At 36.4% G+C, this 26,704-nt stretch overlaps 2 protein-coding genes across 4 annotated transcripts; one reads left to right on the top strand and one right to left on the bottom strand.

Moving 5' to 3' along the window:
- Positions 1 to 8,315: 8,315 nt before the first annotated feature.
- On the top strand, positions 8,316 to 14,999 carry LOC574839 (arylsulfatase A). Of its 2 annotated transcripts, none has more exons than XM_011677918.2 (5): positions 8,316 to 8,420; positions 9,305 to 9,583; positions 10,727 to 11,350; positions 11,764 to 12,016; positions 12,756 to 14,999. In XM_011677918.2, the coding sequence occupies exons 2-5, from the start codon at positions 9,348 to 9,350 to the stop codon at positions 13,224 to 13,226; spliced, it is 1,584 nt and encodes a 527-aa protein (XP_011676220.2). In that variant the 5' UTR covers positions 8,316 to 8,420; positions 9,305 to 9,347; the 3' UTR covers positions 13,227 to 14,999. The 2 variants fall into 2 exon arrangements, with proteins under 2 accessions (XP_011676220.2, XP_030831133.1); XM_030975273.1 differs by lacking the exon at positions 8,316 to 8,420 and adding an exon at positions 8,629 to 8,703.
- A 4,352-nt stretch (positions 15,000 to 19,351) lies between these two features.
- LOC763415 (dual specificity protein phosphatase 22-like) lies at positions 19,352 to 26,049 on the bottom strand. 2 transcript variants are annotated; one of them, XM_001199374.4, is made up of 7 exons: positions 25,991 to 26,049; positions 24,393 to 24,426; positions 23,693 to 23,775; positions 23,265 to 23,314; positions 22,825 to 22,899; positions 21,852 to 22,023; positions 19,352 to 20,720 (listed from the first exon to the last, which is right to left on the bottom strand). In XM_001199374.4, the coding sequence occupies exons 1-7, from the start codon at positions 26,009 to 26,011 to the stop codon at positions 20,415 to 20,417; spliced, it is 741 nt and encodes a 246-aa protein (XP_001199374.3). In that variant the 5' UTR covers positions 26,012 to 26,049; the 3' UTR covers positions 19,352 to 20,414. The 2 variants fall into 2 exon arrangements, with proteins under 2 accessions (XP_001199374.3, XP_030831132.1); XM_030975272.1 differs by lacking the exons at positions 23,693 to 23,775; positions 24,393 to 24,426 and having other exon boundaries at positions 25,991 to 26,032.
- Positions 26,050 to 26,704: the final 655 nt, after the last annotated feature.

The following is a 26,704-nucleotide window of genomic DNA, read 5'->3' as shown; positions in this document are numbered from 1 at the left end:
CTGTGCGATAGGTTCCACAGAATACTAGAAAACATTGTCATTTAAGATTTCTTGATGATTTTTCGCGCCAGTGCCGAAGGCTGTGGGATGTCAGACAGCCGACACATGATGATAGAGGCAAAGACCGGTCTGAAGTGCGGGTGCCTGAACCCATAAATGATTGGATTGACACAACTCCCCATGCAGAAGATGACCACGGTATAGATGAAAGGTTCCTGGCAAGACGACAGTGACAAGCAAGTAACGAAAGGTACGATGCTGATGAGGACAACGCAAACGACTACGAAGAGGTTTTTGCTGATCTCCGTTTCCAAACTTCGGGAACTCGATTTCGTTTTAATTTTCGATATATCATTGGTGGCGCTCATAGGTTCGACATCGAGCCTGTTAATCCCGACGTCGTCATCCTTGTCCTCAATAATACTTGATCCAAATCGCGTCGATCGTGTCGTGCTCTGCAGTAGATCTTCTTCAATAACAAGAGGAATAGTGTTTGATTCCTGTCGGTTAGAGCTCTTCGCACCTGATGTTTGGTGTACGATATCGGTATGACGAGAGTCTTCGACATTTCCTATACGTGGTGTGTCTGCCAAACTGGTGTGACTACGATTGACATTTTGACGCGAAACTGCCGGCGTTAAATTGTCCACAGATCTAGCGTGTCGTCTGACGAAGAGGTATGTTTTGGCGTAACAAACCAGCGTGACGGAAAGTGCTAGGACTAAGGTGGGACCTATCAGGAATTTAGAAAGTGGGTAATTTTCGTTCCAAGCGCAAATACGAAATCGAGGATAATAACTTAGCTCGATGAATCCTGCGACGGCAGGTATCCCGAACTCTGCAGCTGGGATCAACCACGTCATCAAAAACGCGATGACAAGGACAAGCGGCGAGAAGATTCGCCTGCAGGTCGCCTTCGATCTGGTGATCAACACGAAGCGATTGACAGCTATCAAGGTCAACGTCAGTATGCTACTCCCAAGACACGTGATTTCCAGCATCGTCACCAGGGCGCAGAAGCCATCAGAAAACAGAAACAAACCCGTATCATCATCGAGTACGGCCGCAGCCGCCTGGAAGGGCAGCGAGAGGCACGTTAGAAAGTCGGCGACGCAGAGATTGACCACAAAGATATTTGTCTGAGTTTGCAGCTTACGAGAAAGAAGTATCGAAAAGAGAACGAGGATGTTTCCGCCAAGGCCGATGATAGATATGAGGGATAGTAGGGCTGCGACGATGCTGCGCTGAATGAAGTCGTTAATGCGATAGGAGGGATTTTGTGTTGCCAATGAATCGGGCGACGTCCATGGTGCCGAGAATGTCGTCGTCGTAATTTCGCAGCAATCCTTGAACGACGAATTCGAAGCCATTCACAATGATTAGCCCAAAACTGATCAACGATTAGACAAGCATGCAGAATGACTTTTTAAAATCTGAAAGTTGTCAATGTGTTAGATGCTAAAATCCCATTTCGATTCTCAGAATGATTAACAATAAGAAATAACAGCGTTATCTTTTTGCCTTTTCGGTAGCGAGCCAAGCTAAAAAGATACTGGAATTGCTTTTTTTCAGAATCCAAGCAACCGGCCAAGCAAATAAATGATGAAGCCAAAACGATGTCGAGACATAAGTGATAAAAAGATTATCGATTTCCATCCAGTTTTGCTAAAATTGTCCTGCAGCAATTAAAATCAAGTCACAAGATCACTGTCTTCTCCTACCTTCCTAATGGGTTGACGACAATAATGAATCTAAAGCAAATCGCATCTTTCCGAACGTCAATGTCGTTCGTAGCTATTACTTGTCTAAACATTATCGTCCATTACAAATACAAGGATAGAATATCTTAATTTGCAGTCCGTGCGAAAAGCTTGATGATAGACCACTATTGCTTCCATAGCATGTGCATCTTCCTCTTGATCAGATTGAGTGCGGCGTGCTACTAACATGATTAAGGGCTCTTTCCCATTACCGATGTGTAACAATGCTCCGAGCAATGCCTGTGTACATAAAACTAAAACGAAACGTATCGATTTTTCTCCAGATGTTCGCTATATAGCTTTCATTATCGTAATTTGATTTATTTTTTATCGAACATAATAAGGTTGCCGGTGACCAATAAAACGAACCCGCTTTAAAAAACTTTATCGACGTTTCTCTTTCGTTTGGTAATTATACACAAAAAGACCTTGTGAAAACATGACCTAATACGCCATAGATATATCATTTCGTTTTGTTTGCCAGTGTTTAATTCTAGATCTAAGTTCTCATGAAGAGTGCAGAATGGAGATGCAGACATGTCTTACATATTTTTGACGAAAAACGAAACTATACTTCATAGGTTTATTAGCTAAAAGAATACTCATGATAGTTTTAGTTTATTGATTATCCTTGGATATAGACCCACGAATGTCTCTCGAATATTATTTTTTTTTAAAGAGATTTTACAAAAAAAACAAGAGAACAAACAACAACACGTTAATAAAATAAACGGCCCACACATTTCTTGCTTCTTATTTCTGAATCCACCAATGCTGTCTGTAGAATATAATAATAATAATAATAATAAGCACGTTTTATTTACCCAGGGTAGCCACTTCAGTTATGAAACTGCTCTTCCAGCGGGCCCTGCAGAACATAATATGGGATGGCCATGTAAAGCAATTACAACGAACCTTAATTTACATTCATTACGAATTCATAACTCATCATGCTCCAGTTGCAGTCTTGCATTCGATTATTCATTACAAATGCCAACCCACAGGTTTTTTTTTTTTTTCGATCTTTCTAATGCAGTCAGCTCTCCGGTGTTAATGCCCATTTACATCAGTGATCTGTTATACATTTTTTTCTTCAAAGGTTTCTTCATAATGAAGCTTGTCATGGATCCAAGGAATTAGAATTGGTTTGATTGATACCCTTATCAGACAAAATCATCCATCACATGCAAGTATGCGACATACGACATAGAATTAAATGAACAGGAAATTAAATGATCTGGTGTTAATATCTTCTATAGATGACTCCCAGTGAACGGTGACAGGTAAGGTTACATAGTCACATACAAATATATATTTTTTAAATGAATGCTAATGCACAAAGATGCCCTCTGAAAGTAAAGTATCAACACATATATATATATATATATATAGAGAGAGAGAGAGAGAGAGAGAGAGAGAGAGAGGGGGGGGGGGTATACGGAAGAGAGTGAGGGGTGGGAGAGAGGGGGAGAAAAACAAAATTATTATAGAAAATCAATGAAAGGTGCCTTATCTATTATGAATACCTTTTCCATGTATATTTAATATTCTGCATAATTTATAAAGATCGCTAAAATGCGAGGATTGTCTGTTTCGCCCTGATACTTGATGAATAAGGTAGGCTATTCCAACAAGTATTTCAATCTTTTTGTTGCTATTGTTCGATATTTTTATTTATTGCTATTGCTGTTGTTGTTGTTCAACGTTCTTAAAGATTATCGCCACAAACCTCATTCCAAAGCCTATAAGGCTGATTTACACAGTTTAATTATTTCTCCTATTAGCGCCCGACACGATCTCAAAGGCTTTTAAAAACACACACACTTCGCTCTGGCACTCTTTCATTAGTCTTGTGCGTCACCTATGGAAATATATGAACATGACAATGACACATTAGTAATCCGAACGTGATTACTGTAAGCAATTTAATAGGGCATTGGAAGTGCCCTCAAGTTGATTTCTTGACAATCCTTGAAATCTTGTAATATGCCTCAGTCACACCAGGACATTATTCAAACCCATTTTAGTATCATACACAGAAATTATGTTTATATCAAGCTTATATTAATTGTGGCGGTGTCGTGACATAGTGGTTCATTCCAAGGACTGAGGGTTCAAATCCGAGCCCGTTACTAACGTCCTTTAAAGGTACTATGTCCTATTTGCAAGCCAAAAAAAATGAAAAGGTTAAATTCCAACGGCATTTGAAAGATAATACTAATTTAGAACTTCTCTAAAAAAGGTGGGGCTTGAAAATATCTTCAAGTGGGAAAATAACGACTATTAGTTGTCAAATCGACTTAGGAGCTATAGAGCCAATAAGTAATAGTCTTGATTTTCAGACCATTGTACCAAATGGTCATACGTTTTATGCTGCGCAAAGATTCAATCAGTTTAATTTTGGCCATCACAAGAAGTGGGTTATTGTTGAGACAAATGCTCATGTACTCTTTACAGCTCATTTTATGTATGTTATTACGAAAGAAGAAAAAAAGCCAGTCAGTCACTCAATAGTGTCTGGCAGTGAAGTCTAGCAAGTAAACAGGTTTCTTTGCATAATTTGAATATTAGAACACTTCTAACGTTTAAATTTCACAGATAGGACATACATGAAATATTCACAATTCCTGCAAAGTTCTACAGAATTTGAGGTTGGCTGCAAAAGGGACATAATAGTATCTTTAATTGGGTACCTGACAATTTATTGCTTGGGTAGTTATAATTGCAGGACCCTCAGCAAGAACACTAAACAGCAAGAACACGCCCCCCCCCCTTGGAAAATCCTGGCTCCGCCCCTGACTTCCGGCAGTTACACTGAGTAAGATTTTGTCGGTGGAAGATCGTGTTACGTTAATCGTGGCAAGTTGGTCCGAGTAAGACGGTATGGACAAATAATGGTGTAGGCCTAAGTCAAATATTCTTGGGATATTTACTGCTGCAGGGATCAGGCGCGGATCCACATGCCGATTCTACTGGCCCGCCCCCTCCCCAAAAGGGTAAAAAAATAGTGACGTAAATTTTACCTTTGAAAAAAAAAAACCGACCCCCTGACCCCACTAAAAAAGAAGGAAAAAAAAAGAAGAAGAAAAAAAAAATTGCCCCCTCCCCAAGAAATTAGTTGTCCTCCTCTCCAGCATCCCCCCCCCCGCTTATTCACCGGATGGATGAATCGCTGCTAAATATTTCCTCACGAATTGGGGAAAAGGTGCTCCCCCCCCTTTCCCCCGCTTATTCGCCTTTCGCCGGCTGGCTGATTCGCCGCTGGCAGGGATTTACTTACGCCGACTATAATATGAAGCCCCCGTCTGAACATGGCTACTGATGCTGATGAGGCTTAAATGGGTTTAAAATATTTTTATAATTATTACTTCCCTCTATGAGGTATCTTGCATGATATTTTATTGATGAGACAAAGACAAGGCGTGGATATCTCGAGTTCTTTAATGAATTTTGAGCAGATAAAAATAAGAATAACACTTTGTTTTCCCGTAACTAGCATAAGAGTCTTATAAATTTCGTGTGTAGCAGCTTGACAACATTATTCATGTTTTTACTGCTATGGGTTTACTGTATGAAAGCACTCATTTTATAATTTATGTCCTCTTTCTTGCATGGTCTCATCAGGATAATGGTAATAGTTTCCTGCTCTATTTCTTTAGTTCATGCTCGGTTTCTCCAGTGTTTGTTTATTATTAATATTTATATATTCTTGCTCCAAACTGCATCACCAATGGTAAATAATATCGATTTTCTCAATGCACATCAATCATGAAAATGGCTAATACGACTTTGTTTGTCCCTTTTTCATTCTACTATGTTTCCGGTATTATATAGGCTACATAAAGGCTAATGGTTATTGCTCTCACGTATTCTGTATGCCTAATCATTATTGCATGCGTCGTGGTCGTGATGAGAAGCCGTTGCATTAAAAGCCTTTTGACAAATTACATGCATATTCTGCCGACTAACGAGAAAGTGTAGTCAGAGAGGCACATAAACCATCTGGGTTACCTGGGTTAATTGGGGAGAATATACCGATGACTATACAGGTTATAATTTCCCCTCTTAAATATGAACATTACTTCTTAAATCTATTTATATGTAACGCCAGTGGATGTGGAGAACCTCATGACAGAATGGAAATTCTTTTAGGTAATCCTCAGGCGTCCGCTGGTGGCTTTTTCACTGTCTTGTAACTCTTAATGTTATATGCTCTGTGTTGTCATTTCTATCTTGTTTATACATGTACCTGGAAATCAAATAAATTTCAAATTTCAAACTTCAAAAGACATATTTTGTCCGCTTGTATTCGCTTGTAAAACAACCCTTATCCGTCTTTTTTATATTCAAAGCATGTCACAGACCTGCAATATATTTTCAAGGATGAATTCATGTATTAATTATTGTCACATAAAATCAATGCGCATGATTACTGGTGAATCAAATCACAAATAGAAATTGGTCTGTCAATAAATCAATTAATTCAATTGATTTATAAACTAGACATAAACTACAGATGAGACCTATTGATTGTAAAAAGCAGTGTATTTTTTCGCAAAAAGAATACTACTAGAAATTGCCCTTTCTAATCATAGTCTATAATTACCAATCATCCGAATAATCATAGGTTGTCTTTTCACCATGTAATCAGGGGCGTTGCCCGATTATTTTGAATGAGGGAAGATGGGGTTTCGGACCAAATATGCGTTAAAAAGATTCTCGACTAAAGATAAATAAACATCTCCCCCCCCCCCATCCTCTAAAAATGTCACATATGGTTCATTGACGATTAATAAAAACAACAGCCATTTGTCGACATCCCTCCCCCCTGATCTAGTGACACCCGCATGCACTCCTATGAAAGTAAAAGACCCAGTTTAGATGAAACCAGCATTTAGACATTTAGATTACATCAACAATGATACCCTGATGATACAGTGTCTAAACAAATGCAACGATATTTTGATTGGCAATATCTTATAAAGCAATTAACCATTCGAATTGAAATTTCGTAGGTAATCTGTTAGTAAAATACATTAAACTCTGTGTGACTTTCACGAGAACACTTACTAACAATGCAAAGTTATGATCACAACGAGCGAATTTTTCCGTTTTGCTTTTGTCATTTCGCGGCAAACTTTTCCATTGGAGTCATTCCAACTCATAATTTGTTGGTAAAATGACCACTGATACGTTTTAGATTGATTAATCGTGTGCTAAAAGTCAGGAACAGAGTTGTATTAGAAACATCTTTTAAGAACAACAAGACAAAAATCTAGGAAACTTTTGAAGTAAATTGTGAGTTTTCTTCCAGTTCATAAAGCATCGTTTGAAATGAAATAACAAATGTTTACTTATTCAACTCTTCAAATAGTTGTTTCAAGTTATGCAATTATATTACGATATCCATTCTCAGAAGATCTAACATTACCTAAAATGACCTTTAGGTTGCTCCACAATTTCATTTTATGTGATGCAGTCACTATGTCTCTGTAAAAGAGATACTAAATACTAAATACTAGTTCTGAATCATTTTAGTAGGAAGAATTTATTTCTAATTGAGAGGTTGCTATGAAATGCTCAGATGCCATGTATGCGCCTGTCGTGCACTGATGCAATTCAATTCACTTTCCTTGTAACTTTTGGACAATGCTACGTTTATAAAAAATTAACATAGCTGTAAAGTTTTCGCTTAAATTATTTTGAAATTCACAGGACAAATCGAAGACTATTAAAGAGATACCTATGAAATTCCATTGAGAATGGCTTCATGCTTTTTAAGATGTTGTCAAATGTCAATCATGTCCTTGTTGCATTTATTTTGAGACACCCGTATAATGTCCAAATTTGGGTGTATAAAGACGCATGCATCAGCGTTATTAAGACCATTTAGATAGTTTCGATGGTGAATAATAGAACACTCTCCACTTAGTGTACCTTTTAATGATGGTACAGTCCCTCATTATCCAATGCTTAACATGTGACATGTTGTTTGAAATAGAACCCTTTATTTCTCTCTTTTGGGAAAGAACAGACAGAGGAAGAAAAAAACAAACACGGGGAAGGAATCGGAGGAAGGAACAAGAGACATGTGGAAGATCAAGAAGACGTGTGTTACAAAAGCATCAAGAGGAGATGAAAAGTGGAAAGAGGAAGAAAAAAAACTAAGAAAAGAAGAAAAAAAAAAAGATCGGATTTACAATAATTGGGATAAAGAACGAAAAAATAGTAAGTAAAAGCGAACATACATGTTGGATGAAATGAGATGCTATACTAGCTGGGGGACAAAAAGCTCTGGCAATTTAGAGAGAGAAAGAGACAGAGAGAGAAGAGAGAGAGAGAGAGAGAGAGAGAGAGAGAGAGAGAGAGAGAGAGAGAGAGAGAGAGAGAGAGAGAGAGAGAGAGCAATAGGGTGGGGCTTGGGGTGGGGTGGGGGGGGGGGGGTGCGGGGGTAGGTACGAGAATGAAGCAAGGGGTCACAGAGAAACAGATTTAGCCCAGTGATCTCTCATGGAGGTGCCACGCCCACGTTTTATCAACACATCAGAAATCACGTGATGTTTGTGAGATCATGTGACCTGGTGCGTGCAGATTTGGTATTGTGATCTAGATCTAGACCTCTAGATCTATTTTTAAGAAATCAAGGTCTAGCTGTTTATGGTAAGTCAGGATATGGCTCGAAAATGCTTTCAATTATTTGAAAATTGACTAAACATTTGATTGGAACCTAGATCGACTAGGGAATGATTGATATCGTCACTGTCACTCACAGTTTCTCATTCGGCTCCACGGCACGGGCGATTAAAGCAACATGCAACGCTCAACTGCAACTGCGACTCGGGCCGCTCTGCTCAGCTGCTAGCTGCTCGCGCTCGGCTTACCGAATGACAACTGCACTTAACTCGCTTTGGGTACTTCACTCGTCGGGAGCAGATATGCGATAGTAAACACACACATACACAAGCACACACACTACATACACTGCCTTATTATAAATATAAATTAAATTATAAATATTTATGTAGTCTATGATGTTATCCGTAATATTTATATCTGAATAAAGGATCTAGTTCTAATGTGGTCGAGACTAGAGCGCGAGCCTAGATACTAGATAGTGAGCTAATTCCGTTTGACATGCTGACATGCTGTATCCTAAAATGGTCATGTTAAACTTATTACAATATGAACATAGATCTAGGTCAGGTTAATTAAAGCTTGATTACATCTACTGTCGGTGTTGGGCCCTGCTACAGTCTCTGCAGTAAATGCAACAAGACGCAGAGCTACCAAGTGTCACCCATTAGGCGACGGTGACGTCACGCATTTCAAGGGTCTGAAAATGCTCTCGCGCATGACGCGCGCGCTAGATTTAAAAAAAAACGCTATACCTGATACGTGTGTTGTACCCTTGCCCGCGCGCTCGCATGCCGAGTCATGAAAATGTCACGCATTGCTGATCTTTGAACTTGGCGTCTCTGCAACACATAGTCTTCTTTCTCCAAGTCTAACGATATTACTTTCATTCTCTTCTTTCTTTCCTACAGGATATCATCTGAATATTAAAGGGTACACATCTTAAACAAGAGGATGAATTTGCTATCAGTAGCAATCTTAGTTTTTCTCTCCATCTTCACGGTTTGTCATGGAAAGGACAAAGCATCTCTGCCCAACATAGTCATCCTCTTTGCTGATGATGTTGGCTATGGAGACCTGGAAGTCTACGGACATCCGACATCGTCGACTCCGAACCTCACAAAATTAGCTGAAGGAGGGCTAGTGTTCACTCAGTTTTATGCAGGAGCTCCAGTGTGCAGTCCTTCCAGGTACAGTTACTTTTTATCCATTGGGATCTTTGATGTCTTCTATTTCAGGTGTCTTCTATTTCTTCTGTAAAATTGTTTGCTTTCTTCACTGCTCCAGGCCTCTCTTATGTGCAGTTTGAAAGCAAACCGAGCCAGGAAGCATAACCGGAAGTGAGTGTGTTTTGGCGAGAAAGTAATGAAATAGAGAAAGAGAAAATAGTAAAAGAATAAAAACAGAATAACATAAGGAAAGATAGAGAGAACATGATTGAATGATAAACACATTTTAGTTAACACATGGAAAGACAGAAAGAGCAAAATGACAGGATAAAAACATGAATAACATAAGGAAAGACAAGTTGGGAAGACAAATAGACTGAGCGTAAAGAGAATAAATAGCAAAGGGAAAGATAGATGAGGAGATGAAAGAAGGAAAACAAAGAACAAAATAAGGAAAGACAGAAATAGAAAATGATAGAAAGAAAAACAGAAGGGAAGATGGAAAGAGAAGGTGATAGAATGATAAAATCAAAGAATGATAAAAAAAAAAAGAATGATATAAGATAAGATAATAGAAGGAAATACAAACAATAACAAAAGGAAATGTAGAAAAATAAGAGGATCTAGGATAAAAAAGGATAACATATAAAGGAAAGATAGAAAGAGAAGGTGAAATAATGATAGCTTTTATAGGTAATGTGAAATAAGGCGAGAAGTTTCTGAATCACATTTGGAAATTTCATCATAACAGATCTTCGATGAAAATCAAACTCTTAGCTCTTACAAACACAAGTCAATATAATTTTTTTTTTATAATACATTTTGATACACACACTGTACCACCCATAAGGTGTATAATAATGCTCTGCAGAATTCACTTTTTTTTATAGTACCGGTATGTTAAGCTGGATTTGTTACTGACCTAAGGGGTAGTTGAGGGCAGAATAAGATTGACAGATTGAATCATTCAAGGCTGGATTTAAGGCACTTTGTAGTTTGGAAAAAGAATAAATGGTGTAACTGCAAGCTCATGGATAGTTATTGTACCATGCCCCGGACCATGCATGCCTAAACGAGTTGTACAGGAAATATAGCAAATTACACATTCATAGGGAATGGTATCATCATTGCCTCCTATTCTTATTTTCTCTCCCTTTATTTCAGGGCAGCCTTGTTGACGGGTCGCTATGCAGTACGCTCAGGAATCTACCCAGGAGTTCTGGTCCCAACCAGTACTGGTGGCCTACCCCACAATGAGACAACCATCGCTGAGATCGTCAAGACCAGAGGCTACAGCACATCCATGGTCGGGAAGTGGCATCTAGGAGTTGGGGAGAACGGAACCTATCTCCCAACCAACCAGGGCTTTGATGAGTACCTTGGTGTGCCTTACTCCCATGACATGTGCCCTTGCTACAACTGCTTCTATCCGAATGACCCCTGTTGGAACACCTGTGACTTGAACTACACCTACTGTCCCTTGTTCAACAACACGGACATCCTAGAGCAACCAGTCAACCTGACCACTCTGGATGCTACGTACGTCCAGCGAGCTAAATCAGTCATCCAGAGAAATGCCAATGCTGGCACACCGTTCTTCCTTTACTATGCCTTCCAGCATGCTCACCATCCACAGTTTGCAAGCAAGGAGTTCCGCAATGCCACGGCCAGAGGGACATTTGGAGATTCACTTGCGGAGTTGGATTGGTGCGTTGGTCAAGTAATGGAGCAGCTGGAGTCAAGTGGAGTCCTTGATAACACTCTTGTTCTCTTCACATCTGATAATGGGTATGTAGGATTTTAGCATGCAGTCTAGAAATAAGTGGTGAAAGGTTGTCAAATAAGAAAGTTTGGTTTGAGAAGTTTGGCTATAAAAAAGATTGACAAATAATGTATTTTATTTGTTACCAAAATGATGTCACTTTCAAGTAGGTAATTACTAGAATTACTTTACAGGTGGTAGCAAATTATTTTGTCATCCTGTAGATTGTAATGCAACCAGAAGAGGGTGCAGAACATCACCAGCGGTGTCCTAAGTTCACCTGCTGATTGTCCTGATTCATTCTATTATAATTTATAAGAGCCTTACACAAAGTAGATCTAACCTTACATTTTATCAGTCAAAAGGAATAGAAAATAAATTTACAGAGGTCCAAGAATGCTTGCTAAATCTGTAGAATTTCACATTTAATTTAAAACAGGCCTAGCTTGCGAAATGAGAACAGAGGCGGGAATGCTGGGCTCCTCAAGTGCGGGAAGGGCACCACATACGAGGGCGGACAGAGGGTACCAGCTATTGCATACTGGCCTCAGCGCATCGCTCCAGGCCGCACCACTGAGCTGGCTGGCAACATGGACTTTCTACCTACCATTGCCAATCTTGTTGGTGCAACGCTGCCCTCAGTAGCTTTAGATGGAGTAGACATGGCACCTATTCTCTTTGAAGGAAAGAAGGTGAATTTCTAAAGTTCAATACTCAAGCTATTCATTTATATATGCTAAAAAAGTGGTTACATTTTGCTGTCCACCAAGTTTTTATCATTTAAGGTTCTGGTATTCTCCGGTTTCATTTGAATGTTGAAGTAAAGGGAGCAGGAGCTAGGGCAGGGTTCTTGTGAGATTCATACCAACATTTTATCATTCAATGTTTATTCTCTCATTTCACGATTATGTTTGAACTAGAGACAAAATCTATAAAGTGATTTTCCACAGATATTGTACTTAATTGTGTACTAGACATAAACAATAATTCAGATAGACTCTGTCTGAAGAGCATGGATAGTTTTCCCACTTTTATGTGCGTGGGATTGTGATATAAAATAAAAAATTTCAATGAGAAGAAAGTTTTATAAAAATAGCCTCATCTCTTTATAATCCAATTATAAATTATGATTGTGTTTAGATCATGTTGTTTCTTTAAAAAATTAATTTACTCATAGTCTTAGATTTAAAGGCCCACTGCACTACTTGTAGCTACTTGCGCCCTCTATATAACAAACAATGCCTAATCGGTGACCATTGGTCCCCCATGATCCTCTTTTTCTTATGTTAACTGAGAGCTGAGTTAAAGAGATAACCACCTGTCCTGTAACCTTGCAGGGTGCTCTAATCCCTCCTGTAAACTATGGCAGATAAGCTTTAAGAGTTGTATTTTACATGCTCATACTACATGTAATCTGTGTTTTCTTCACAGAGTGCAAGGGACACATTCTTCTACTACTTCACCGAACCCAACCCCAAGTATGGAATCTATGCAGTCAGATACAATCAATACAAGGCACACTATTACACCCAGGGCCAGCAGAACTCGGATGAATTTAATCATGACAAGGACTGCCGACCTTCAGCCAACAGGACGCTGCACGATCCTCCCCTGCTCTACGACCTCGACCTTGACCCCAGCGAGAACTACAACCTCTCGTCAAAAGAGTACAGCCAGATTCTAGCCAAGATCCAAGAGATTAAATCACAGTTTGAGAGCACTATGGTCTGGGGTGAGTCTCAAGTGAAAAAGCCTACGAGTACAGCAGTTGAACCGTGCTGTAAGAAGGACTGTACTCCGTTCCCAGATTGCTGTCAATGCCATCGGCCGTCATGGTCGTCATCAATTTTGTCAACCCTTGGTAACAAAGATTTTGCCAAATTAAGATGGACTAGGAATTAATTGGACTATTGACTATCATTTGACTTCATTGCCCAGTTTGAAATTATTTGGCTGATACAGCGACACCTGCTTTAGCATGCTACCACCTGTATAGGAAGACCAACTGTCTGTAAAGACCACATCTTTGTTTCCTTTCTCACTAAAAGGTGTATTAAAGAAACCTGTACATAAAGACTGCTTTTCTTGTTTCCATAGAGCAGTATTTATATACAGGTTTCACTGTATGTAAACAAAGAAGATCTAGCTTTACTTCAGGTAAAGATGGGTGGCTGGTTCGTTCCATTATTAGATTGTTATGGGATGCAAATATAAGATCTATATTTTGTACTATTTTTTTACTTTCCATTTGGAAGTTTGACACTTTGCCTTCAAAATTCTTATGATATACATCTCGTTTGCATCTTATAACCATATCACTATCATGCTCTCCAGCATAGTTATACCTTGAATTGGGTTTGGTTTCCTGGTCATGTATGCATGTACAGATCTTGTATGCAGCTTTAAGGTTGCTTGATAACTCTGAACTATTTTGCTTATATAGCGCCTAACACTTACATTATCAGAAGTCTCCAAGCACTCTACAATAATGCAGCATAAATACCCCAACTTTAGCAGAGCAGCTGTCATGCGCTCTGCGTTTCAAGGAATAAATTCATACCAGGTCCCCACAAAGAACATTAGTGCGGCGGCGGGACTTCAACCGCAGACCTTGTGATCGACAGTCCAGCGACATATCCACTCGACCATGACACCTCTACATGCATCCTACATTACTTAACACTTCACTGTATAATGCTAATGCTTTATGTAAGGCTTTGAATGGGTTAACAAATTATTTATGAAATAGAATGACTCGGTGCAAAAAGATTTAAACTTTGTACATTCATTTAAAACAAGTATAACAGACAATAAAGTGAGCATGCTGCTTCAAAATTGAGGTTCAATTTCCCAAACATTATAAGGCCTGCTGATTTTGTAGCACAATTTAGGATTTAAAGCCGTATTTTCCTTTCGTTCTGATGGTTTTCTATATTTAATTGTGATTGATTGGCAACCTTTCAAAGTTATAATGTATATAAGGTATAATCGTAAGAATTGTAGTTTTTATGACGTGCCATTATCGTGATATTCCTTGTACCGGTATCTCTTTTTTATCATTGTTTTATTCCAATTCAAAACACTGTATGTGACAAGATAAAATCCACTAACTAAATGGTTTGGTCCTGTCTTGTTCTTTGTGCAATATTGTACCGAAACTGCAAGTCTTGATTATAAGGAGCACATGTATATTTTTCTAATGAGTATAATTAGAAGTGCTTAATGTGTGTGGAAATTGTATGGGCTTCTTTTGACTGATTTTATTGACAGAATTTATTGGAATTACATACATGGAGGGGATAATTTTATAGTTTTTTTTTGTATGCAATGTAAAATGCATTTGGATGAAATGACTTTTTTCCTCCTCCCCAACCCCCCCCCCCCCCCTCCTCCTCCTTGCCTCTTTTTAAAAATCTTTCTCTCTCCCCCTCTCTCACAATCTCTCTTTTTCAATAGTCCCCTCTATGTCTTAAATATGTTGATACCCTTTTCTCACTCGCCACTCTCTTTCTCCCCCCCCCCCCATTCTCTCTACCGGTATTTAGATGAAGATATTATGTATATGTATCAATGCATGAATATGTCATTGATGCAATACATCACTTTATGTATCAGCAATAAGAAAATATATGTATATAATGATTTATGGTTTCAATTAAAATATTTAACAGATGATACAAAACCTTGTTTTGTGTACTTTTGTACAATGCATTTTAATGCCAAAATTTGATCACAGCTGATAGCAAAAATATTTTGTTACATATAAAAAGTCTATTACAGTTAGAAGTATTTCACATGCATCAATTAAAATTAATGTATTCTAACTGAAATTGTGCAAGATTAAAGATATATAAAATATAAACATATAGCACTTAATCACAAATGATTATTAGATATCACAGCTTAAAGGAAAAATAGTCCACATACATCAGATAAAGCTAGTCTTTAGAAATTAAATGAAAGAATTATTATCAGATCATTATCACAAATATAGAATTCAATGGATAGTGTAATACTTCCAAGTAGCATATTATTCATTTACAAACTACATGTATTTGTAGTATTTATAGAATTTATGGAAAGTAGTTTTTCTTGTTTAGATTTCAAACAAATAAAAGCCTTCCTACATGTACTTTAAACCTTAACAATTTGGCACTAGTTTGCAGTTTGGATCATATCCAGATAGAAATACAATGTATCACAAATTACAGTATTTAAACTTATTTTAAAAAAATATATTGTTTTCTAATGTCCCCCACGAAAGACATAATTTCTAATTTGGATCACTGAAATTATTACCGGTAGTTTTTCTACAAGTTATATAATGGTATTCATCATGAGTATTGTCACAAACAAAATGATAGTTTACGTTTTCTTGATGACAAAAAAAGTTGAACAACAACCCTATAAAAATAGGGCAAGTGCGGAATAAATGTTACAACATGCTGGGCAAAATTATATAAACATTGGCTGCAAAAACCTATACTTCAATACATACTTTATTGACAGCCACTACATCGGACGAATAGAATTTTTCTTTAATGTTTCCTTTAAATATTCAATCCACAAAACCTGTCACAGAAGCACATGAAAAAACAAACAGGTATCTTCCTAAAACTCTACAAGTAACCTTATATATATTAAATTTCTCATTTTGGGGTGCTTGTATTTATCATGTAAAATGGTATTGAATAGATATGTTGAAGGTAATTCAGATATGATACTATTATCTTTAGGACTGAACAAGTCTGAACCGTACTTCCACAATAATATTTTTAGTCTCACTTAAACAACAAGATTAGAGTAGTGCACTATTTCAGTAGTTATCAACCTCACATTATTGCATCTTTACTACATAATTATACAGGACTAAGTAATTTTATTACTTATCCAAGCATAATTGTAATTTTCTTTTCTAAAGAGATAATTATATGCACATTGTCAAAAGAAAAATCAGGACATCCCCCATCCCCTCACCTAAATGTTGTCATAAAATTGCAATCTTTGCAAGATGAGCATTAAAGCCTTGTAGTGATTCACTGGTGTCAGATGCATAACTTTTGCATAAATAATAAACACCTTCATGATTTATCTCTCACAAATCTACTTTCATTTGTTTGCCATGTATTACATATTTTGTGAATTCATAACATATTTGAAGTATTACAACAGCTTACATTTGACAGAGTTGGCTTTAAATGCATGATATTAAGATCCCTGAATAATTCAAGCCCTGATGTATCAACTGCTCAAAAATAGATATAAATTAACCTAAGGCTATGTTTTTGTCAAGTATTTTCAAACAACTGCACATTGATGGCTGCCGTTACTGATAAGTTACATGTACAGTCAGAATTAATCAGAAATATTGAATCGTCAGCTTCTATTCATACATGTATACATTCAAAACTGTGTAACAAGTCATCTATCTATCTATCTATCCGACTATATATAACAAAAAAATCTTGTGCATTGCTTTACATTTTATCACGTATATGTTAGGCCAACTATAAGATAATTTTTCATGACTGTGCATTAGAATGATATATTGCATTTACACACAGACAAGCTTTAATAGCTACCAGGAATAGTGCCAAAAAATAATGCTACAACAAATTTGCTTAAACATTTATGTAACTACATGCACTTTTACAAACAAAAATATGAAAGTTAAAGGTAAAGACCAGTTTTGGAATCGGCCCCTCTCAAAAAATGAAATGGAAGCTCTTATTACCAATCATGTGAAAGAATATGTTTTGACTATGTGATCATACAAATTTTGCCTAGAAATGGCCTACTAATTGATATATTTGGTAAATTATTATATCTATTTGGACCTGATAGATATAACGCACATGTGCGTGGTCCCATATACATCTTTCTGTGTACATTGCTTGTAACTTTACCAAATTTTGTATCATTTTGATGATTCCAGAACCTTGCAGTACACACCAATACTTATATGCTAGATGATCAACCTTTTCTGATAGATTCCACAACGTTTCTTTCACAATGCAATCGCATGACCATAACTGGTCTTTATCTTTAAGTAACTTTATGAATAATCTTTCATGTACATGTTCATTGTTGTGATATTATAATAAGAAGATTGAATATCATTTTTCTAATATCTGATTGACAGTGATGGCTGATAAATACCTACCGATTGACTGAATAATATCTCTTTGACTACTTCAAACATGAGAATAACCTGAGAAACATATTTTCATTAATTTGTAAAAATACAACAAATCCCAAGAAGTGCATATTCCATTTTATAGAGCCCGGACCTCTCCCTATTAACATCATCATCTTCATCATCATCATCATCATCATCATCATCATCATCATCATCATCATCATCATCATCATCATCATTATCATCAACAAGATTAAAATCATCATAATGAACATCATCATCACAGTCACAAATAACAACTCAATCATCAATCACCATGTACCAATCTTAAAGATTAAGGGTGGTATTCTGATGTTAGTAAAACAATGTTACTTGTCATAAGTTCATAACAAATCAAATTTATAACAAGACCTCAACCTCGTGCTGAATTGGCTGCATTCATGTAAACTTAAAAAAGACATCTGCATAAGCATCACTGATGAGTAATAATTCTACACAATGACAATAGACAATGGAATTTGTTTTTCCCTTACATAAAAAAATAATTTCAGACTACGGGCCCAGCATTGATATATTTTCAGAAAATGTGCCACCATCCCTGCTAATGGCATGCATTTTATCAATTCTGTTGACTCCACCCCAATCTTCACCCTCTTGCCTCAACCTTTTTAGTCTCAACTACTAGCATCTGAAAACCAGACTACATTAGCATAAGTCATCATCTTGTTATTAAAATTCCATTACACATTTGTGACTCTCACAATCACAAGTCAATTGGTAGGAAATCATGCAAACACTATATGCTAAACTCCATAATCTACAATATTATAGCACAGTCCCTGATAATACAGTCATAAAAACATATGATTGCCAGAATGATGGAAAAAGATAAAGTAACACAGTTGCAAACATTTCCAAATGTTTTCAGTGGTCAAAGCACTGATCGCCAATAGTCTGTGAACATTGTTATACCTATCTATATTTCTCAATTTGAGTTGATTTGATTTGACGTTGATAGTGGTAATTTTGCACATTTTAGTCGCACTACTGAGGCCAAATCAAGTGAAATGTTGTTCTAAATGATTAGCATGTAAACAAGAATTTAGAATGTCTAACACTTATTCTTTGCTGATGTTATGTATGACAATATGTAAATATTCCTATCTTTAATTTGACAGCACATGAGATATAGGTTCAAATTAACATATTCAACAATGTTTACAGTGTGATTTTCTATGGAATATTTAAAAGTTATATGACCTAGATATGTGAATGAAGTACTTGTGGCCTAAAAAATAGTTGTGAGGTCAGTGCAGTATAAAAGTAAGCGGTCATTTGATCCTTTCATACACATGCCCAAAGATCACCGAGGATGCCAGATGTGAGACAGAGATCAAGAGAAGGATAGATCTCGCTAAATCTGCATTTTCAAAGCTAGGCAAAATTCTGACAAATCGAACAATGAGTATGAGGACCAGAATAAGAGTATTGAATTGTTACATATACCCGGTACTTATGTATGGTTGTGAAACGTGGACTTTAGCCTCTGATACTAAAAAGCATTTGGAAAGTTGCGAAATGTGGTTCTTAAGAAGAATGATGAAAATCCCCTGGACTGACGGAGTTAGTAATGAGGAAGTTCTTACACGAGCTGGAGTGCAAAGGAAAATGATACGTGAGATGTTGATTAGGCAGTTGAAGTTCATGGGTCACATTACACGTAAAGAAGGCCTAGAGAATCTTGCTCTGACAGGGAAAATTGTGGGAAGAAGGAGTAGGGGAAGAAGGAGGATACTTTGGATGGACAGTCTGCAGAAATTGTTGGAAGAGAGAGGAGTGAATGAACTGGGAGTGGTACTAATACAGAAGGCTAGGAACCGAGGGTTGTGGAATAGCATGATCGCCAAAGTCAATCGATATGGCACTTAGAGAGAGAGAGAGAGAGAGAGAGAGATACACATGCCACTACACATGCCACCTGGGTTAATGATCATAAAGTGTCTTCAAGCAACATGCTTTCAGAGATCCAATCGAGCTTTGTTTGCAAAATTATTGCTTTAGCTTCATGACATGCTTGAAGATATCCCGTCTCTAGGAAGAGGCTGTATTTATACCTTAGATGCAAGAGCTGCACAAGCACATGCATCAAAGACCAACATTAAGAACTCACCAAGCATTAGCTCTTATTCTCAGTTGCATAAATACTTCTAAAGCCAGTCTTACACAGAACACATTTCACTGCGCTCCACTACACTATACTAGAATACAAATGACGTGCTATAAACGGGTGTACCCAATATCTAAGTATCTGCAGAAAAATATACTAAAAAAGTATTATGCAATAGTAGGGGCCTTGATGAAGTGTTTTTAAAAAGAATCAAAATGGCAGACTAGAATATGAATCAATATCTTTGGTAAAGGCCGCTTATTTGATCAATTTTGATCAAATTCATCTGAATTGGTCTTCTGTGTACGGTATACATACATGTATAAATATGATCTACAATGACCACTTAATCGATGTCAATACCTTACAGCAAAGATATTTCACCACACTGAAAACACTACTACATGTATTTAATAAACTACACTTCATAGCCTATTTTGACTTGGTATGTCTACCAAGCTATCAATATCCCTGATGAAAAAAGATAGCAGTCATGTAAACATGTAACAGACATAATTGCATGATGTGAGGCTGGTTTACAGATAGCTTTCTTCCCTTATCCATTGCAAGTTTCCCTACAGCATCAAGGCCTTTGTTGAAATAAGACAAAGGCAAATTTTGATTCCACTCTCACTTGGAAACATACCGGTACTCAAATGAGGGCAAACCTCTGATCAACTGCACGTTTTTCTTCCTAGAAGTCTTTCATTTGAACTAAATAGGCGGCTATATAATAAACATATCAAGAAATTACAAAAACATTGAATCTAATCCTTGCTATGTATCAATCTTGTTGATCTGCAAAGGGCATTCCTGCGTTTTCCGATGAGTCCTCTGAGGTTGCTGATGCCGTTGATTCAGTCGTTCCTGTTGATCCCTGTGCCTCTGCCTTCTCCCTGGCCTCCTTCTCCTTCTTGATTCTAATGTTGTAGGCATTCCTAGGGAGGGGGTAGATGAACCCCTCATGAGGTTCTCTGCCCTGGTTTGGATCCTTGTTCTCTTGGTGGTACTTCTCCAGGAGGGCCTGCATCTTCTTGATGTCTTCTTCTGGCAAGTATTCAGGGAACTTGAGCCTTATGTCCTCCTTGTACTACAAAGAAAAAATATAATAATACATAATAATATAATACAGTGACTTTACAGTAAAACCCGCTTTATAGAAAAAATAACTTGTCTATAATGACCACATTCTCCATTTTATCTATTTATTTTATTCATTTCAGTATAAATATACATGATTCAAAGGTCCAAGGACCAAAACTGATCATGTTTACAAGTAATACAATAAACTTATAGATACAGTAAATATGCAATACTGAGCCAAACAGACAGGTACATAACAAGTACAAGATGGCAGTACAGATGAAAAAATAATACATGTCAATCAATAGAATACCAAAATAAACTAAGAGAAAGTAATGGTCAAGATCTTTAAATTACTAAACTGCTATAGGGTAATGATAACAGATAATCAGACAATAATAATGTGGAGTAACCAAACAATCAAAAAATATGGGGGAAAATTATGTTTTGAGAATAGGCAACGATAAAAGCCTTAAAACCTAAATTAACATAATTACGTTAGAGTTGAAGGGGCTACCACACAAAAATATATATATTTACAAATTGGAATGGACCTTAAAAAACAGTTATACAATGCCATCGTTAAACTTTCCTGTAAAGCATGTAGTAAAGGAACCTATACATAAAGACCAGTGACAGACCACCTCCCTTCAGTGGTATTTATATACAAGTTTCACTGTAGCTGTTCCAAGGAATGCCAGGATACAATATATGAAATATCCTTTGAATTGGATTGGACTGGAAAGATAAACAAGGTTACACAGAAGTCCCTCAATGCTGTTCCAAGACTACACTTGTCCTTGAGCACTATCAGAGGCATTAGAAGTTTTATGACGGACAAAGGTTTAAAGTGAATTAGCAGTATTGGACTCGGTCTGAAGAACAGTTTATTTGTCTTCTAGAAATTTAAGATGGGTTGGTGTATTGTGAAATTTTATGCCATCGAGTACTGTTTAATTTAAGACAATTTTCAGATGGAATCATAATTGAGATAAAACAAATTAAACTCGGTGATGAAGGTAGGGTTAAGACACACCATTAACACACTGTGTCATGCTATATCACAGGACTTCATGGAAGATCAGCTTTACTGAATGAATTACCCTGCTTTATACCATGTGAAATAAATACAACTCACCTCTGCTAATTTTGAGTATTCATATTCCTGCAGTTGTCTCTGGAAACCAAAGTTGGGATGGGCAACCGTTCTACATGTCTTGACCGCTCGAAGGCAATCTTCCCATTTATAATCAGTAACAGTCATCATGTAGGCCACAGTGAGGGTGACACTACGAGATACACCAGCAAGGCTGAGGACATTGAGTGGGACATGTGTAGAGAAAAAGGAAACAGATTCTGACAAACTTTGTCTGTAAAATAACAATTCGTGCATATATTGATAGAACCCCCCTCCCAGAAATGAAAGAGGAGAAGGAAAGACGAGGAAGAGACATGCATAGATGAAAAAATGGGGGAGGGTGCCTGATATAGAAATATGACAAAAACAAACAAAATAAGGAGGGGGAGATGAATACCGGTAGATGAAGGGAGTTACTTCATGTACCTGCAGTACTGATAATTATAATGAAATTTTGTACTGATAATTATAATGAAATTATGTCAGCTTTAAAAAGATTACTTTTATAAAGGAGGATCAGAGTGCATTAATACCCACTTTGTTAAATCATCATAAAAAAAAAAAACTGTTCTATGCAGGATCACAGCAGACAAATGTTATAATCAATCAAATCAATTGTCTTTCCCATCGGTTGCTGCAAAACTGTGGAACCAGCTACCTACTGCTGTGCAGACAGCCTCATCTGTTGGCCAGTTCAAGAAACTACTCAAGTCACATCTATTCTGCTAGAAATTACTTTATTACCAGTCTACATATACTTGGCTGATCTCTGACTAAGTGACTAACTTTTGTTTTTAAGTGGCCCAAACATTGTGGAGCATGTGTGCAGCGCTTTGTAACCACAAGGAAAAGGCGCTATATCAAATATCTTTCGGATTGGATTGGATTGGAAACAGCAAATTTAAAAAAGCATACATGATATGTGAAATTAATGTTGAACTACCCAGTTTGTTGCAAATAAAGAATATCTTACCAGTGTATGAGAACATTGCCTCCTTCTAGTCTGCATTTATGGATAAAGTTATTACTCTCTGAAAAAAATTGAATTCTGTAATGAAAGAGCAATACAATAAAAATCAGTCATCAACATGAACAGAATCAACATTAGAGCAAAAGGTTAAACACCATAATGTTAGAATATAGAATAATGTACTTGACAGTGAAAAAAGAAAGATCCTACATCATAATAACATAACGGTCATATAAATTTATATACTGCACCCCATGAAGTACAGAGGAAATGCAGAAATGTGATTTAATCAACGAAGAGCATAATGATAATAATAGATAATTTATTTAGACAAATATGACATTGGATCTCCATATCATCTCTGTTCACAGGATATTATTGTTTGAAAAATGTATTCTCATCCCTTAGCTGCAATTAAAAGTTTATGATCTACTGGTACTCACAAGTTTTGTCCTGGTGCATCATCTGCAGAAAAACAGAGGTATTCTTTATCCTGTTGAAAGGAACACATGGAGAAAGATGTTGCTCAATAAAGCATGTATAGATTAATTCAATCAAAGTATCATTCAAAATTAAATTACTTTAATTTTATGAACAGCACAGAATTATTTTCATACAGCTCACAAGTCACTTACAATCATTGTTAGGGTTTGGGGTTTCCTTTTTTTCTGAGCCACACTGTATAAAATCAAATAAAATTTAACATTTCAACACAAAATTTATAAATATAGAAACTTAAAGTTACCTATTAAAAACAAATGACTTGATGTGCAATATGAACCTACATGTATGACTATCAAGGACACTGTTATTCTGGAGCTAATTCCAAAATGAACGAGTTTCGGAGTACATCTAACTGCTCACAACTTACTGGTCTTATAGGCTTGGCATTGTCATGTATTGACAGTATATGAGTGATGTTATTATTGCCCAGCTGCGTCTCATCTTTGGAATCTGTAATAAAAACAATTGTCTCATTTTAATGTGAGGAATATGATGAGATGAACAAGTGTTATCAGCATACATTATACCTTTATTTTCAAATAATAAATCCTGACAGGTACCCACTGAACGTCTGGGTGGAGAGAAAACAGCAGCTAAAATGTACTTTATAAAGACCTTCGCACTGTGTAGACAGTGGAACCCCCAAGGCAAGTAAGTGCATCAGTGTGACACTGTACTCCCACAAATATAGTTATTGATGGACATTTATCATTTTGAAAATTTGCTCCAACACCAGAAACATGATAGACTTTTTTTTTTTTTTTTTTTTTTTTTTTTTTTTGGGGGGGGGGGGGGGGGTCAAGCTTTATAATTGATAACAATCTTAGGAATATTAGTTAAATGCATCTCTATTTCTAAAGATATGAAGGGTGTATTATAATGAGTCCAGTGTAGCTCAAAGTGACCATACGCTAACAAATTTGACAATGGAAAGGAAAGGAATTCAAGTAATAAATTTCATGATTAATATTATATCTGTTAAGATGAAGATATCATTTTCTCTTTTCAATAGTGTAGTACAAGAACAAATATTCATATAACAATTTTAGATTTGTCTACAAGCTTACCTCTGAAGTTGCCAACAAAGATCCCTTTCAAAACCTGTAGTGTAAGTAATTAATTCAGAGAAAAATGCAGGACAGGCTTTACTATCTCTTTAAAACACCATTGAAAAATATATGCTTCAAAATTAAAACATTTTACTGACATGAATTGGAAAAGAAGACACTTGCTTCAGAAATGATATTTAACACACAATTTTGATCACTAAAGTTTCCAGGTATTCATCCCATTTTATGTTCATTTTATTTCAATTTTTTGTTTACATTGTGCGAGTGCTCATTCATTCAAGCTGGAACTGCATCCATCTAAAACTGTATGAATTATAAATGCAAATAGATTTTTTCCCTGCACTATTTTTTGAAATGCATACCGTTTAAGTATCAGATTGCAGATCATAAATAAATTACATCACATTCCTTTGAAACAATTAATAATCAATTTTAAATCTTGAAGTTCGAGTATAATTCTGAGGATTTATTGGGTTGATTTTACTGCATAATATTTAAAATTTAACAATTGAGGAAAGTGAAGATATTTTTTGTCATTTTTTTAAATTTGTTAGTTTATTCCTTCCTCCTGTAGTGGAGGTGCATGCCCAATACTGGAGATTCTTTTCTATTTGGGAGACTGTCTCTTTTGTCGAGACTTGTCAAGATTTTTGGTAGCCCATTTGGGAGACAGTCTAGTGGCAATTTCCTTTGTTTACATTTGCTGCAAAGGGATTACCTCAGATCAAAATGAAAATATGATAAGCAAGCAGATTCCTAATGAAAAGTCACCCAGACTGTACATCATTAAAATCACCATCTACTTTTGTTTTCATAACATGATTTTTGTTCTGATCCACACACACATCAATAGGCTCCTGACCTCAGAGATCGAGGCAAACGTTTTGCTGGGAAACACTGCCTTGTAAGTTGTTGGTGTCATTTAATTTTTTCCTTTTGTAAGCTAAATATCCAATAACTCCACTTGTATCTCGATTTGGTCGTGCATCTCTGATGTCCTCCATTTATCACAATGAATAACTAGTAATGTGAAGCCGAGTTCTAAAAGCGAAAGTGAATTTATGCCCAACTAATAAGTATTGATTATTGACTATACAAACCTAATACCCATGTGCCCTCTCTCAACCGCTGCATCATACTCATAGACATACATATCAATTTTATTTTCACATCATAATCAATCATTCATAATCATATTCTTATTAACCAACACAAAGTTCTCAATCTCAGTTTCTTTTTTCATTCTAAAGTCTATTTGTATAACAATTTTAAAAACATGCTTAAATAAACAACTGGACAATACTGTTCAAAATGGAATTAAGGTTGACTTAAGGATAGCTTTAGCAGCATATGAACAAAATTTGATTGATTAGCGATATGCTGGGATTATAATATCTGCTAACATATATTTCAACTAATGGGACCGTATTATTGGGGACTGACATCCTGTCATTTTATAAATGGCTATGATCAAATTACGATTACACACATGAAATTTATTGCTTTTGAATTATTTGAAGTACACATCTGAAGAATACGGCACATCAATTATGATATCGATTTTTAGTCAAAAAATAACATAAAAGTATAATTACCTCGCTCATTCCATTCCCCATTTCGGATTCTGATTTCAGTTCTGTCTGTCAGCTTGTTGACAACACTAGTCTACATAAACAATCACTTATTTCACATACTCTCCATAATTATCATCCACCATACTAGCACCAAGCCTACATCAAGCAATATCCTGATATAAAATTGTATTATTATTATTTAAAAAAAGCAATGTCAGGAAATCGAGATGAAACTATAAACAACAATTGATTAAACGCCTTTACCACAGGCTTTGTTTCAAATTTATGTTTGTATTTGCAGACTACAATTCACTTCCTCCAATGACGTCTTTCTCAAAGCTGTCATTTTTCATTATTGTGTTACGTAATCCTTTGAGTAACTCATTGTGAAGTCGTGCCCTCTGTCATGAAAACAAATATAATATAAATAAAAAGAATTTCAAATGGATATACATTTAAATGAATTCTGATTTTTTTGTGGTCATGGCGTATACCATGTCAAGTTGTATATTTCATGAAATGTACATACTCGCTCATGCACTCAGTCAATATCAATCAGAAAGAAGACGAAGAAGAAGAGGAGGGGGAGGAGGATGAGGAGGAGGAGAAGAAGAAAGAAGATGAAGAAGAAAGAGGATGAAGAAGAAAGGAAAATAATTGGTCCGTTATAACCTTGCAATTAAACAATATATTAACTTTCAAAAAAAAAGAAATTTGCAGAGCTTTGCCCATCCC

The sequence above is a fragment of the Strongylocentrotus purpuratus genome, unplaced genomic scaffold, assembly GCF_000002235.5.
Source record: "Strongylocentrotus purpuratus isolate Spur 01 unplaced genomic scaffold, Spur_5.0 spur5_scaffold_8, whole genome shotgun sequence".
Taxonomy (NCBI): domain Eukaryota; kingdom Metazoa; phylum Echinodermata; class Echinoidea; order Camarodonta; family Strongylocentrotidae; genus Strongylocentrotus; species Strongylocentrotus purpuratus.
This window is presented reverse-complemented; position numbering and strand designations above follow the sequence as displayed.

Excerpts from the sequence above, each read along its gene's own strand:
- LOC574839 (XM_011677918.2), top strand. The coding sequence starts at position 9,348 with ATGAATTTGCTATCAGTAGCAATCTTAGTTTTTCTCTCCATCTTCACG. Across the intron at positions 11,351-11,763 it reads CTCTTCACATCTGATAATGG|GCCTAGCTTGCGAAATGAGA; the intron begins GTATGTAGGATT and ends AATTTAAAACAG. Across the intron at positions 12,017-12,755 it reads TTCTCTTTGAAGGAAAGAAG|AGTGCAAGGGACACATTCTT; the intron begins GTGAATTTCTAA and ends TTTTCTTCACAG.
- LOC763415 (XM_001199374.4), bottom strand. The coding sequence starts at position 26,011 with ATGGGGAATGGAATGAGCGAG. Across the intron at positions 22,900-23,264 it reads GATGCACCAGGACAAAACTT|AATTCAATTTTTTTCAGAGA; the intron begins GTGAGTACCAGT and ends CTTTCATTACAG. Across the intron at positions 22,024-22,824 it reads GGCAATGTTCTCATACACTG|CCTTGCTGGTGTATCTCGTA; the intron begins GTAAGATATTCT and ends CAATGTCCTCAG.